At 39.0% G+C, this 15,809-nt stretch overlaps 2 protein-coding genes across 6 annotated transcripts in view; one reads left to right on the forward strand and one right to left on the reverse strand.

The window, feature by feature from the left end:
• ano3 (anoctamin 3) overlaps window positions 1–3,846 on the reverse strand; it is a 38,531-nt gene extending 34,685 nt beyond the window's left edge. For 3 of the 4 annotated variants that reach the window (XM_015964259.3, XM_015964258.3, XM_015964257.3), the window contains exon 1: window positions 3,657–3,846. In XM_015964259.3, the coding sequence (XP_015819745.1) occupies window positions 3,657–3,819 (163 nt within the window). In that variant the 5' untranslated portion in view covers window positions 3,820–3,846. Of the gene's footprint in view, window positions 1–1,463; window positions 1,642–3,656 lie in introns of those variants that run through there. The other variant, XM_015964260.3, reaches the window with a different exon arrangement.
• Window positions 3,847–9,237: 5,391 nt separating this feature from the next.
• Window positions 9,238–13,747, forward strand: svip (small VCP interacting protein). 2 transcript variants are annotated; one of them, XM_054732989.2, is made up of 5 exons: window positions 9,238–9,524; window positions 9,744–9,794; window positions 12,094–12,140; window positions 12,529–12,642; window positions 13,519–13,715. In XM_054732989.2, exons 1-4 carry the CDS (start codon window positions 9,462–9,464, stop codon window positions 12,608–12,610), a joined length of 243 nt encoding a protein of 80 aa, XP_054588964.1. In that variant the 5' UTR covers window positions 9,238–9,461; the 3' UTR covers window positions 12,611–12,642; window positions 13,519–13,715. The 2 variants fall into 2 exon arrangements, with proteins under 2 accessions (XP_054588964.1, XP_015819747.1); XM_015964261.3 differs by lacking the exon at window positions 12,094–12,140 and having other exon boundaries at window positions 13,519–13,747.
• The last annotated feature ends 2,062 nt before the right edge of the window (window positions 13,748–15,809 follow it).

Consider the following 15,809-nt stretch of genomic DNA (forward strand, 5'->3'; position numbering starts at 1 on the left):
TAAGCATATAAAGACGAGTAGACACACACACACACACACACACACACACACACACACACACACACACACACACACACACACACACACACTTCATTGCATGACTCATAAGATGAAGCAGAATGCAATGGTCTAATGAAACAGCAATCTTAAAATTTGAATCTGCATGTGAGATTCTGTGTGTGTGTGTGTGTGTGTGTGTGTGTGTGTGTGTGTGTGTGTGTGTGTGTGTGTGTGTGTGTGAGAGAGAGACAGCTGAGGTCTGAGATGGGAGAAAGACAACAGTTTGGTCCAGATTTTTTCCCACAGAAAGAGAGGGGCGAACACCCTCAGCAGGCTCCAACATGCCCAAATGCCACTTGTTTATTTTCCTGAGTCAAAATTAAAAACTTTTCCTAACTGTTCTTCTAATCCTAGAGAACCGGGAACGAGCAGAAGTAAAACAGGACTGAGTTTCTTTGAGATGTTCCTATTTATGGTGTAAAATCAATTCTGGCTCCAGAGTGTAATCGAACCCCATAAGAGGAATTAGAATTTAATCACAGACCAGGATGAATTTGCACCCATGTTTGCAAATCTTTCTCACTTTATAGATTGTTAAATGTTAAATGTGTTAATTACTGCAGTTTTTGTACAGAGTATTAATAAATAGACATTAAAACTTGTTTAAAACTTCCCGAATCAAATACAAAGGACAGCTTTACAGAAAAATTTGACAGCCTCAAATCAATGTAATCGGTGTCAGAAAAACCTAAAATGCAGTGTTTGTTGACAGGCTATGAGGAGATGTGTTTATTCAGCAAAAGCTCTTCATGCATAAAATTAACACACTTTTAATAAAGCACTACAACCCTACAGTTTGATTTATAAAAGTCAACGTACAGCCAGCAGGTATTTTACTCAAAAGGGGGGAACATAGACATGTTTTGTTGTTTAATGCCTTTAAACATTCAATTTTATGAGTTTGAGTAAAATTAATATTTTTGTTTCATACAGTATTGGAAATCTTTCTCCTATTCAAATAATTATTCTGCTATTTAGAACACCTTGCAAAATTGAAATGATCCAAAAGATGATCTATGTATTATTTTTTCAAACAAGACAAAGAAAACAAGTTCATGCTCATGTGTTTAAACAACAAAATGATGTGATGATTCAGAAATCCATATTTGTTGTAAATATTCTGGTTTATAGTTTTTATGAGTCATCCTGAGTGACCTTAAGCCACTTGGAGCAAAAAGTTTAATCACCTCGTGGACCATCCTCTTGATCACAGAGATGTGACTCCAAATTTTTTCTAAGTTAACTGAGACTGGCTCCTGGTCATAAAGTAGCAGTGCAACATCACCCGAACCCTTCACTGCAGAGGGACGCAGAGCCCCAAACTCTGCGTCACAGCAGGAACCCGTCAGATCTCTGATCAGAAGTGACCCTCAGCATGAGACCAGCACCAGACAGACACCCACCTTTCTGCTGCTTGAAGGACTGTATGGATCCCGAGTGGTGCACCATGGCGGCGTTCAGCTGCTCCCAGGCGCGTTTTAATCAAACTCCGTGTTTTGAAAAGCAAAACTGCGGAATACATGGGACACTGGGGAGGGCTGGCGCTAAGTGGGCTCCCATGCTGCCTGACGCTCTCGCGGGCGATGCGCAAACCCCAGCAACACCTGTCTCCGCTACGCATGCACCTCTCTCCCCCTCCCAACCTCCTCTTCATCCTCCTCTTCCAACTATCACGACTGTAGTCATGGAGACGGAGGATAGGGGAGGTCCTGAGATGGACACGTCCTCCTCCGTCCTGATTTACTGACTTTCAGATGAGCTGCGGGAAATTATCGGGGCAGCGCGTCTCAGGCGGGGCAACAAGCTCGGGCATGATTAGACTCGATCACAGTGGCACGTGCCTTTATTGCATAACCGGATTAAAATAGGCGATGATTAAAAAATTACAACGAGATTACATCTTGTCAGGCTTAAGATTTCCTTTTTACTCTACACTGGAACTGCTGCAGGTATTTAATACCGTGAAGCTGTGAGGAAAACTCCATCCAAACGATCAATAACTCAGAGCTCAGCTGCTGACACGCTGCTGCTGTCCAGCAGGGCACCCCTTGTTTGATGGCAAACAGTGTTTCAGTCATGAGAAAAGCAGCTGAGCTGCAGCTTTGGTTTCCACTGATGGATGGATATATCTGAAAGCTCACTTATCAGGTCCGTTTTCAGCACATTTCTGTATTTTAAGGCCAAATATGAACTTTTATTTGGTTTTCCCTGTTTTGTTCATCTCAGCATAATTAGATTTATGACTCTTCCACCTGCTAATCACCATTATTACTGCTTATATTTTGATATTTAATGTTTTAATATTGGGAAAATAAAAAAACGAGATAAATTTTTTGACAAACCATCGATTAAATTGCACAATTCCATGAAGTCCCTGATTTTCTGCAGACCCTGTTGTGCTTATTCTATTTTAAGTTGACCCCATAATCAGTTCAGCTTTGCCGTTTCATCTGTGGTTTTTATCAATCTTTATCCGCAAGAATATAAGGAGAACTAGTCTGGCATCTGTCATAGATACAAATACCATCTGCCTTCCTGGTGCACAGCAGCCCCCTACCCCTCCCGCTGTCCTGAGGTTTACTGAGGACTGGTATGAGAGCTGGCAAGCCCCAATAAAATATCAGTCAACAACCAAGAAAATGCATTTAGATGCTCCACTGGGGAGCCTAATAATAAAAATACAGCTCTTCCTCAGCAGGGTTAGCTCCAATGGAAACAGTGCCGTTTCCCTTCATAGCTGTTAGATGGGTGATGTAGGTCAGATGACAGCACTGCAAAGGATGGAAGGTTTTAGACTGATTAAATACTGCCACCTTGTGGAGGAAAACACTGACTGAGACTCATGGTTCACCCAAACACTGATGCAGCCTGCAACTGAGTTACTTTTCAAAGATTCACATATTTTTGCTCCAAGTAAAAAGGAGAACATCATCTGTATATAAAATGTCTGGTCAAATAGTTTCCATCTTTGTGGTCCTAAAGGGATGACCATGGTCTGCAGCAATACTCAGATGTGCTGTGGTGTTTAAACCAGCCTCGGGTAGTACTAAGCAGTTCCAAGTGGGACAAAAATACCCCCACCACCATTACACCAGCAGCACCAGCCTGATGCTTTATTGTTCTGCAGACCTTGGTTGGAACCAGCAGTTATTTGAGCCATCATCTAGAACCAGTCTGACCATTCTCCTCTGACCTCTGACACCATTTTCATCCACATACCTGCTGCTCATATGTTCTATTTTGGACCATTCTCTGTAAATTATGGAGATGGTTGTGGGTGAAAGTCCTAGTATCAGATGTTTCTGAAATCCTGAAACCAGACCATCTGTCACCAACAACCATGCCAGTCCTCCGAGCCCCCAACCTTCATCACTCTGATGCTGAAATTAAACAAGACATCTTTGCCAAGTCTAGAGACCCAATTGCATTCAGTTGCTGACATGTTCGGGCAGATTTGTATTAGCAAGCAACAGAACGTGTACCCAATTAAGTGGCCAGTAAGTGTACATCCTGCAGATTAAAAAGGGGAGGAGCTTAGACTGTAGAACTTGTAGTAATCTTTGAAAAAGACTCCAAAGAACCGCAGACAAACTCACTGGACTGCTGGTCGGTTTCCGTCTCTGGACTTCCAGAGCTGGAACCGTCTCCCAGGGAGGAGCTCCATGACGCAGAGCGGCTGATGGTGGGATTGTAAGGAGTGGTCTGCTTGTTAGCTCCAAAAGAGCTGGAAGCCTGACTCTCCAGCAGAGGGAGGAACATATAGTTTTCCAGATGACATAATTCTGTAAAAAACACAAAAACATCAGAGTGATTAAAGATCTTTTGTGTTTTTCTTCACTGGTAGATGTTAAAACTGGGAGGATTAGCAGCTGATCACAGCAGTGGGGTTCCCAGCTCCCTCTCACATTACTACACTCATACATCTTTTACATGACTTTGTTCTTCCTTGATACTTGACACTAATGGTAGATAATAAAACCTCAGGGGTTTTGTGTAACACTCCCTCTCTGCTACGTGTTACATTCATCTGTAAAATGCTTATGTTTTAAAAAGTAGAACAAACTGAGTTATTGTCTGCACCATGACCTCGTCCTTGATCTGGTTCATTAACTCTATCATGGGCAGATGCAGCTTCCACAATCTTTAAAGTGAATTTTAAAGTTTGAATTGCAAAAAACATTCCTTCATCTCTGTTTTAGATTATTATGAGCTGGAGAGGTGTGGGGCTATTTTAGGATTTTGGTTTTAAATGTTTATTATTATTTTTTTAAGCTAAAAAAACTGTAATATATATGCAGAAATTTTTATGCCGCTGGAATATTTTTAAGGGCTGTTCATATTAGCCAGAACTGCAAGTGTTTTTATTAATGCACGAAGAGCATTTCATTTATAGTGATTCTAAGATTTAGAATCAAAATCTTTCATTTTCTCATTTTTAACTTGAATTTGTAATCATCGTTCATTTGTTTTATGGCATTTTATAATTTTATGACTTAATTTTTCTGATTGTAATTTATTTCTGTTTTAAGATCATTATGACTTTATGACTATGATTTGTATTGTTTTGTTTTGATCTATGTGAAGCACTTTGTGATTTCTCGGTCTGATGAGTGCTACAAAAATAAAAATCAACTTACTTACTATTTAAAAACAAAGAAAAAAGGCAACAAAGCTTCTTTTGGTGAGAGGTGAATAACAGTTTTTTAAAAAGAAACCTTAGAATAAATTAATACATTTTCCATTTTAACTATTATTGCTTAGCGACCTCCCCATCCTATTTTTTTATTCTTATTTGGGAGCATGTGAAATAGTTTAAATGACATTTAAAGTAAAACAAACTTGACTTTTCTCCACAACAAACAAACAAACTAAAAGCTAACAAAAATATTTTACTGATGAGCTTTTACTTTGGTTGCAAGAAATATTCTGGTTCACTAGTGATAACAACTATGTTAATTGCACGACTATATTGACTAATTACACATTATAAATATTTTAAAATGTTTAAACTTTAATCAAACGTGTTTTTTTGTAATACCAATAAATAAATAAATAAATGTTTCTAAGCCATAAATTGTACATTTCCACATGCATTTTTTTTCTTAAATGTGAATAAAAATCCCGGTTGCTGTCAAAATCAAAATCCAAACTAAACACAGAATCACAACATCTCCTTTCAGCATCTTTAATGGAGTCTTAAATGGGGAAAACACTTGGTAGTAAAAGCATAAATAACTGAAAAGCAATAGTTTGTGTTCAACTTTTTTTATGTCTGCCAACGTGTTCATCTGACATGGTCTGACCATCAGAGAAACTTCAGCTCGTCTGAGTCTGGAGCAGGAGTCCATTAAAGCTGTGGAGCCAAGTGCAACACTGATTATATCAAAACTAGTGAGACGAGACGGTCGATTGATGAGCAGGTAATTCCTGCATGAACTTCCTGCTACACTGATTATTTATTTAAACATGCATCTCACCAGGCCACAGTGTTTGTTCCACGTATAGCAATAAAACCGTTACTCCATAAAACAAAAAACTATGACTTGTCAGAGTCATCAGTTTCAGCAAATGAGTGAACAAATGTTAGCATCCAGCTATGGAAAATGCATGTAAATTCAATTAAAAAAATGGCAAAAGTGTTTATCAGCAATAATACATGTAGCTAACAGGGTTTAGGGCATTTAAACGGCAGTGTTTCCATTACACGATGGGTACTTTGAGCTAGTGTGTTCTCTTTATGGAGCTTAAACAGCCTGCATTAGTCAGTATAGGTCACTTAAGACCACATAAGGGTTCCTATAGACTCATAACACTGGTGTTTAATGCAGAAGAAGTAATGAGCTGCTTACAGATGAGAGGGTCTGTGAACAATATTGGTGACCAAGGCTATAAAAAAACGTCAAAGTCAAAAAAGACAAAAAGAATAATTAAACATGCCATTAGAAATAGCTTCAAAAGCACTTGGTTCATCTGAGTCTCACTTAATAAATCCAGGAAGGTTTAAAGTGAAATATAGACAAATTTATTTGATTATTTATTTATTTATTGATGGCTGAATGAAGAACTAAACCGTTTGGGATAAATCTACATTCTGTACGGGGTATTTATAGTTTATAGATAAGCACATATCAGAAGTTATTACTATTTCCATCCTGAAACGGGTCATTTAAAGCCAATAGAAGGCTCAGCATGTCTGTATCAGCTACATTAGTCATATATAATACATTTTAATTATTTTCTAAATAAATCTTTTCTAAAAGAACTGTTGTGTGCTGTTCATGAAAACCCAATTCATCCATTCATTCAACTACAATCATCATTAATCAATCAGATCTAAAAGATCAGTTTACATCAAGCTGATTAATAGTCTTGTGTGTGCATTTATCATCTGCTCCCTTGTGTTGCATGCTGCCGCAGTACTTAGCTAACTTTTCCATCCTGACAGACCGAACTCTAAGTAGTTGATTTAGTAGATGGGCAGTAAAACCTTTTCTTAACCATTAGAGAAATAAGAAATATACAAACCAATATTCTGCATAAAGTCAAAACAATAAATTTGATAAATCAAAACCCTTCTTCATAGCTGTGAACAACCAGAAACAGTCACACAACGTGTTTTAAGTCATTTTAACTGCAGTATTCAGCTTGCTGTGGCTCATCTCCCAGTCAGCCTTCTATCAGAGTTGAGATAAACTTACCTGAAGAGGTGCCAACAGCATGTGACATCATGCGTTCCATTGCATCTACTCAGAACTCCAGCATTTATACCTCCGTTTAATAGATTTTTTGAGCAATAACTTGTTCTGTAGCTTTAGATTGTCCAGTTTCATGAACCTGTCATCCCCACAGTGCAGCTCTTGGAGCTGTGAGACAACCCTGGCTCTGCAGCTAAGATGAATAGGTGGAGTTTGAAATGTTGACAGTCAAAGAGGGGTACAACATTAAACTCTTAGACTATTGATCGAACTGTATTGATTGGACAGAACTGCTGCTGTGTGGAGTATCCCTAACAGGGTTGCTCCTTTTTGTATGTTGCTGACAATTATCTGTAACACAGGAGGAAAGCCTCCATTTTCTTAAAGGTATACATCCATTATCATGTATGACACCTTTAGCATAGTGTTAACATTTATGATTTTTATCAAATGATTTAAAAACGTCTTTTTTCCCCTCGAATCTAGTTCACTTCTGACATTTCTGAAATACTTCTTTAGTGACCATTTTCTGATCCAACCATGAGTGAGGTGTTTTAATCAGTCATCAGAGAATGAGTGAAGGAAGTTAGAGTCCTATTATTACCATGGTGATTATGTGACTCCTGTTGGTGGTGGCAAGCCACTGCATCACATAATAGTTAGAAAATACCTGCAAAGTGGATTTTCAGGTTCTTTAAAGTTGAAAAAGAAAAAAAAAATCCTCCATCCAGAATGTCTTATGTTCAACTCACAGTCAACTTTTCAGATTGTTCAAAATATATTTATTTTTTGCTTAAATTACACTATTTTTGCCATTCACAATTTTGGTTTTCTACCCCAAATGTCCAAAGAGATGCGTGATTATCTACATGGAATATTTTGGAATCCCGCAATGAAAAAAAAGTTATATATTTTGTTTAATTTGCTACTTTTTAATAAAGCTTGATCCTGTGCAGGGTTACAAGGAGCACCTAGGAACAATTTAGAACTGATTTTCATATTTTTGGAAGGAAATCTATTCATGCACAAAGAGAACATGCCTACATGAAAAATACTTGAATCACAATCAGTGTGTGACAAGGTCCTGTCCCAATTGGAGGAGTTTAAGTCTCTCGGGGTCTAGTTCACGAGTGAGAGAAAGGTGTAGCTCGAGATTGATAGACAGACTGGTGCTGCATCTGCAGTGATACAGGAGTTGTACCGATTTGTTGTGGTGAAGAGAGAGCTGAGTTGGAAGGCAAAGCTCTCGATTTATCGGTCAATGTATGTTCCAACCTTCCCCTATGGTCACGAGCTTTGGGTAGTGAGTAGATCTGCTGCTCCTCCACATTGAGAGGAACCAGTTGAGGTGGCTCCAGTATCTGGTCAGGATGCCTCCCTGGTGAGGTTTTGAGGGCATGTCTAACCGGGAGGAGACCCAAGGGAAGACCCAGCACATGTTGGAGGGACTATCTCGGCTGGCCAGGGAATGCCTTGGGATTCTCCAGGAAGAGCTGGCCCAAGTGGCTGGGGAGAGGGATGTCTAGGCCACTCTGCTGAGGCTGCTGCCCCCGTGACCCTTCTCTGGATAGGTGGATGATAATGGATGGATGGATCTATTAGAAACTTAACGATTTCAAGAAAAAATAAATAAAGGCATTTTACGACAAAACAAGCCGGAATGCAAGTTGGTCCTAATATTTTTTCAGATATCCATCATTTTTATACTAATAAGGAAAATTATACTTTGCAGACACTTATCGTCAATAGACCAATGAAGTTATTGGAACATGTGAGTTATTGTGTACTGTGAAATTTTTAATTTTTAATAACTGAGATGTTCATTGAAGACAAAAATACCCCACTTGAAATCATTTTTGACTGGGTAGATTTGTGTTGTGAATCTGTACACTATATGTCCACTTTAACCATCAAATGAAAGGGCCACACTCTTTAAATTAAAAAGCTTTCAGTTTTTATTAGTTGAACTACAACTGTTACTCATGCTGTTTGTTTTAATAAGAATTATGATTAAAATTTCATTTTTACTAGATCAAATGTGTGGGTGGATTATATATAACAACGTCATATTTATGTCGATGGGGTCCCCACCCCTTGATTTCTGGTACGTTCAAGTAACTAGTACCAGTCAAAGTACTGTTTCAAAGTTCTGCTTAATACTACTCAAAAATATACAAACCTGCTTAAATATATATGACACCACCTACGAAAACAATCCCCTTTAACGCTGTGGCCATTTTTAATCAGACGGTTGACATTTGGTGACTTAAAAAAATATTGTCTAGGAGCGTGAGAAGTAAACATCGTTCGTGAACGCAACAGCGTTGTACATAACGGGAGATTAATCAACACACCAAAACAAACGCAGATAAATATTATTCGGCTGTGGGTGTCTGAAATTTGTTCCTCCCAATGCCGCGACGGCTAAATAAGAGGTCTGAGGAAAAATAATTATGTGCCTTTTAGAAGTAGCTTGGCTTGCTATTGTAGCTTAAACCAGCTAATACGATGCTCACATTCATTCGGCTAATAGGCGCTAGCCAGCTAAGCTAGCGGCGGTCAGTGGAGTAGAACCTGCTGCCTATTTTGCCTTATTTTTTATCAAAACATTTAAAAACTAGCTTTTCATAATAGGTAGCTAGCGAAAATAAACTGGAAGGTTGACAACTATTTTTACGTCGCCTCTTTACTGCCTGGAACTCCAGAATGGGAATGTGCTTACCGTGCCTTGGTGGAGCAGCGGATGACGTTGTTGTCACCCCAGATCCTGTAAGTACATTTACCACAATTTTTCTTTCTAGATAGGACACAGCAAGTCGTGTTTATTCAAGAATAATGTCTACAAAGTAATAAAACATTAACTAATTAGTCGTATCATAATTTCTGACACACCCTTTGACGACTTTTAACGATTTCAGGCCTTATGGTTTTAAACACAACAAACAGCTGTTCGTATAGTCATAGTTTGCATGTTTGTCCTATAAACAGGAGACAAGAAGACAGCAACTGGCGGAAGCAGCTGAGAAGAGACAAAAAGAGGTATTGACATCTAGTTAAGAGTCTTATTTTCACCATCGCTGCGATATTATTTGCTTTTTCATGCTTAACACGAGGTTTCCAGCAGATTTCACACCCTGAAAAGTTTTCTCACACACGCTTTATGTAATTTATACCACTATTTGTACTTGATTTTAATGTTTTTCTTTTGAAAACCACATGATCTTTGTTTTTCTCAGTTTGTTTATGTCAAACCATTGTTTTAGTATTTATTTAAAAGCAGTGATTTCATTTGAAAGTTGTTTTTAACTATCAGTGTAGCAAAGTGTTTTTGTCATTAGCAAAATATATCATTTTCAGTGTACGGTAAAGACTAATTTGAAAACAAATCTGGACCTAGCACCTACACCTGAGGAACTCCACAATATGTGTCCATACATGTTGATTTGTTGTCACCCATTTATAAAAACTGCTTCCTAGTGGTTCATCACCCCATTCAGCCCCAAATTCTCAGATGTCATTTGCCAGCTTTGAGTAATCGTTATCAATCAGTTGCTTCAGAAGCATTACTTTAGATCTGAAAATATTCCTGTTGCTGTCGCTGAGCAGTTATTTTTCTCAGTTAAGTCTTGTTTGTAGAGAGTTTTTACTATACAGTTTTCTCCAACCCCCCTCCCATAGAAAATTTTAGATGTTTATACACCAAAACACAACTAATATGAACAATCAAACACCTTATGAGCTAATGGGGTGTGTCCTGGAGGTTCACCTCCTAGATATTTACCAGGGCATCACTGAACTCCTGGACAGTCTGAGGTCTAAACATGATGCCCCAGAGATGTTTTAATGGATTTACATCAGGATCTGTGGCCACCAGTTAGTGGTACCAATTCCTTCATCCTCCAGGAAGTGCATGCAAACTCATGTTACATGAGTCTGGTTATTATAATACACCTGGGGGGGAGCTTAGGACCCACCACAGCAGCAGAGGGTCCAACAGTTGGTCAATGGATTTTACCCCAATACATAATAGCAGGGTGTCATCTGTCCAGTACATGTCTATGTCCCCTCTATGGCACTTTCTAACTAAAACCGTCTCGCCACTAAACCGACTGTGTTGAACAGCGTCTCAGGCAGCATACACTTTAACCACAGGTTCCCTAGACTTTTTCACATTGTTACATGAACTCAGAGTAAACCTGCACTTATCTATGAGAATGTCAGGGTGACAGTGCCAGAATTGCCAGGTGAGCTCCACAGTGCCAATCAGTGAATATAGCGCATACTAGTGGACATCAGGCTCTCAGGAAGTCTGACATTCATGCCCTATTTCAGGTCCTTTTGTAGGTCACTAGCAGCCCTCATCCTCTTCCTCCTTGCATAAAAGAGCAAAGACTGGTGTTGTGCCAAAAAAAGCATGCCTGCTGAGATTTACAAACGAAGGAGCAGAAAAAAATCTTAACACAGACTTGTCTCAAACATATGACAATAAAACGTGTCAAAAACCATCATTTGTTTCATTTATCTGCCCAAAAGCCATCATTTTGTAACACACACATATAAGTAATTTCATTTATTTAAATGTAGCCTCGTTACTTGTATTTCTGAACGTGAAGTTCCTTAACACGGCGCTGTATTAAGTTATGCAAGTTCTCTTGACCAGGCATGCAAATCTCTTCAGGCATACACTTTGCTGCACAACACCAGTTCTGCCAATAGGTTAAGGACCTTTGACGGCCCTGTGCAGCTCTCCTAGAGTGACTTCCATTTCCCGGAGTCTCCTCCATGCTCTTGAAACAGGACAGCCCACACAGCTTCTGTCGGGCCCAGGTATTGCCTCATGCTAATAGTGGCCTCCACCTGCAAGATCACTTCCTTTTTATGGGGGTTGTTTATCACAGAAACGGCCAATGCTGGTTACCAACCCTTCTGTTACTTTAGTGAGCAAATCAGTATCCCAGAAGTTAAAATGACTTGAGATTGAAGATTAAAATCCCATAGCTGTCACACACACTGGTGTGGTGAAAATTGTCCTCCGCATTTGACCCATTCCCATTGAGAGTAGTGAGCTGCAGACACGGCCGCACTCGGGAACTTGGTGGTTTATCCCCCCGATCCAACCCCTTAGGGTTTTAGTCTACTTGAGCTGGTAGACTAAAAACTAGACAGGACTAGAATGTAATCCCTTAATGTTTTTGAACATTGTACTTCTATAGGTGTTTTGCATTGATTCACAATATCAAATAATTTTAAACAATTGCCATCTTCATACATATTTGAACGTTGCATAACCTGCATTTCAGTTAGAATTACTTTAGTAAGCAACTCTTTTACTATGCAGAGAAGCCACTGGCAAACCAATACGAGTCGTGCTAGAGTTGTGTCCAGGTAAGTAGACTTAGACAACAACAAATGCCTCCTTCTGGGCTTTGTTATTATTTAAATTCCCACAAGTTTCTTTTCCAAGTCACCGTTTTTGTTTTATGTAACTTCACTGTTATCCAGCTGTAGGTAGAAGCACCGAGCCCTAACACACATTCACATCACTACTAAAAGGATCAGATCTGGCTGCTGAATGCTCTCTTTTATTTGATAGTTGGATCCTTTCCTGATAGCTATGATTGTGTCTTGTGCATTCTGAAAGGTTGTGTTATTAATGAACTTAAACTGCTCTTGTAAAAAATAAACTAAAAGCATGTGTCTGTACAGTTTTCTGAACAAATGACGAGGTAATAAACCCGTGATTAAGCTGTTTTGTGTATGTGCTGATTTTCAGACGGCGTACAGGGGAGTCAAAAATCCCGAAGCAGTTGAAAGGAAAAGGAAGAAACAAGAAGAAAGTGAGAAACAGGAGATGACCGCCTCTGTGTCTGGTGGTGGAGGATTAAAGGTCGGTGTGGTGCTTATCTTAAAATGAATTACATACAGTCGCTCAGAAATGTTATCATAATAAGAGATATATCTTGTAGTTAGTATAAAACGACTATTTTGCACTTTAAACCCAATAGAAGAGATAATCTGCACAAGGTATTTAACATTAACTATAAGTACAGGAGAAATGGATATGACAGTAGAGTAGATGTTTGAGCCCAGGCTATCAAAGACTAAAACCTACTTTATACTTCTCCTTGTGCGTCGGTACGGAGACACCCATTATGCGTTGGCGCAAAGGGTGACGGAGACATGCCCAACAGTTTAACTATCTGTCGAAAGAGACGGAGACAGCAAGCTTGTGATTGGTCGCGACGCCACTTCCTTTAAATTAATCACCACCATTGCCCCTCAAAAAAGATGTTTAGTGGCAGACTCGGAAAAGATTGAAGGACGCCTCACAGAAAAAGTCTGAAATTATGAACGTTTATCTGCCCGTGACTGAAGGGTTACAAAGATACAGCGCAAGTGTTTAGTTCCTGGATGGAAATGATGAGAAACGTGGGTTTAGAGGTACTGATTGCATGAAGGTGTAGAGGAGAAAGAGGGACAAATTTGTCCATGTTAAAAAAAAGTCTCTAAGATACAATAAAACAATGTAAACACAATAGTAAACACATCATGGTGGACCGGATACGTGACTGTAATAGTGGCAGGATACTTCAGAATAGCGCTGTGCCCTCTGTTGTGCTGGCGGGGAATTGCTTTGCAACATTCCTCAGGTGCCGGAGAAGTCTGGAAATAAAATGTCTCCATCGATGCGTGTGCGTCTCTCCTTTGCAGAGCTGACAGATAAGTATAAAGTAGACTAACCCCCGCCATCATTTTCTTGCAGTGGCAGGTTGGATGAAGACCCTGATGTCTCTTCTCTGATCTTCAAACAAACATGAAGTATTTCTACAGGACTACTGGGAAGACCTTGAAACTGCTGTCTAGTTAAATCCTTTTTTTTTTTTTTTTCTATTTTTGTTCTAAAACATTTGACAGTCATCAGACTGGACTGAAACACTTCAAGTTTCAGACAAATCACAGTTGTAGTTGCCAAACGCTAGTTTAGCCCTTTGGACGAGTCGGTGAAGACGCACTGATGTTGAGACAAACCTATTATTCTCTGGTATTAGTATTTATTTGATGCTTGATGAAGCACAGACTAAGAGATTATTTATGATGACAGAATGGTTCATTATGTTTTTGCTTTAATGATGAAGGAGTACTATGACCTGCAGCTCATAATGGCCACATAAGTTTAACTTGACCAGCATTCAAAATCTCAGTTTCCATCATTTTAACACTCGTTCATCTGTCGTAGATTTCAACTTTTGCTGCACTAAGACAATGAAAATGTAACTTTAGTCCCTCCCTCCTGCTTTTGTTGTCACAAGGGTGTGGTGATCAGTGCAGTTTTAATACAACAGATGAAAATCATTTGATGACGGATGTTAAAGTGGGCACGGTGTGGTTTAAAACCACGACAGTTTCTAACTCGGTTACTCTGTCAAGCACAGTTCCAGCTGCTACAACCTGCTCTAGATTTATAGAAGCCAACTCTGAAATGATCACATCACTGGTTCCCAGCGGTTTTACCTAAAAGCTAAATTAGGACACAATGAAGGACACATTATTCTACATCTATCCATTAAAGCAGTGGTGGGGAACCCGGGTCCCGGAGGACCACCATCCAGCATATTTTAGTTGTTTTCCTTCTCCAACACCACTGATTTAGTGGTTGAATCACCTGTTCAGCAGCTCATCAAGCTCTGCAGAAGCCTGTTTATCATCTGTTGATTAAAATCAGATGTGTTGAAGCAGGGAAACAACAAAAATATGCAGGAAAATGACCCTCAAGGCACCAGAATTCACCACCCCTGCATTCAAGGCTGTTTTCTTGTTTTTACATCCGTTATAGTGAACAATAAGATTGTCTTAACCCTCCCACTGTCCTAATGGGCGTGACCCCACGAGGAAAGTTGACCATTGAGCAGGATGGATGGTTTATCCCTTGAGGTCCACGTGGCAGGGGTGAGGTGGTGCTCACTCCTCACCCCTGCCACGTGGACCTAAGGGCTAAACCATCCATCCTGCTCAATGGTCAACTTTCCTCGTGGGATCACGCCCATTAGGACAGTGGGAGGGTTAAGGACTTTCCAGAAATGATATTAAGACTACACATCGGGGTCTCGACCCCAGGAACCACTGCTCTAGACGTAGCGTGGTCCAGACATGCCCTAATTTAAGTTGTGTGTTTCTTATCGCACTTTACAATCTCATTGCCTACTTGGTGGATTATTTCCCTGTTTGATGACATGAAACATGCTGTATTTAAAACTTTAATTTAAAAGAGGTTTAAATTTTAATATGTATGACTGTTAATATTTAGAAAAACGATAAACATTATCTCCTGCTCTTTTATGGTAAAAAAAAAAACTTATGAGCTTTGTTGAGGGAAACTGAATGAACTTTGACTGGCTTATGTGAGTGCATTCCTTGCAGCCTTCTCCTGACCCTTAAATGCTTCTGGTGCTCTTTTTGTTTTCTAACACAATATCTTGCCAATGTTTGCTACAATAAACAAATCACATTTCTGCTATTTGTGTGTAGATTCATTCTACTGCATGCTTTAGAGCCAAATACACGAATGCCTGTTATATTCATATTAAAATATTAATTATGGAGTAAATGAAAGGTATAAAAAGATTTAGCAAATTAGCAAGGTTTACTTTTTACACCTAAAAACGGGATATTTTTATCCTATACAAACTCCTGGGTTACAGGCAATGAACTGTATCACCTCTAGGGGGCAGCAACAACAAACTAAAAGTGGAAGTTCTATTGCGTTTTTTAATTACAGAAAAAATATATATTTTTTACTTGAATAATGAAAAATAAAATGACCAGAATATGAAACTGCAGTCGGCATCTAAGTGATGAACTCTTCTTCATACATTATTAAGAAAAAGATGGAATAATCACAGATTTTATGCTCATTTTTACTTTTTTTTAATAAAACAACTTTCAAACCAGCATCATGTAAAGTTTGATTATTAGCTTGTTACTAAAATTAGCAAAGACAAAAACTAGCCATCTAACCATGTTATAAATGCTTTATTGCTTTAACAATAATTGACT

The sequence above is a fragment of the Nothobranchius furzeri genome, chromosome 4 (assembly GCF_043380555.1).
Source record: "Nothobranchius furzeri strain GRZ-AD chromosome 4, NfurGRZ-RIMD1, whole genome shotgun sequence".
NCBI classification, from domain to species: domain Eukaryota; kingdom Metazoa; phylum Chordata; class Actinopteri; order Cyprinodontiformes; family Nothobranchiidae; genus Nothobranchius; species Nothobranchius furzeri.

Bases quoted from the DNA above. Each gene is read 5' to 3' on its own strand.
- svip (XM_015964261.3), top strand. From the start codon at position 9,462: ATGGGAATGTGCTTACCGTGCCTTGGTGGAGCAGCGGATGACGTTGTT. The intron at 9,525-9,743 runs GTAAGTACATTT...TCCTATAAACAG, and splicing joins TTGTTGTCACCCCAGATCCT to GAGACAAGAAGACAGCAACT. The intron at 9,795-12,528 runs GTATTGACATCT...GCTGATTTTCAG, and splicing joins CTGAGAAGAGACAAAAAGAG to ACGGCGTACAGGGGAGTCAA.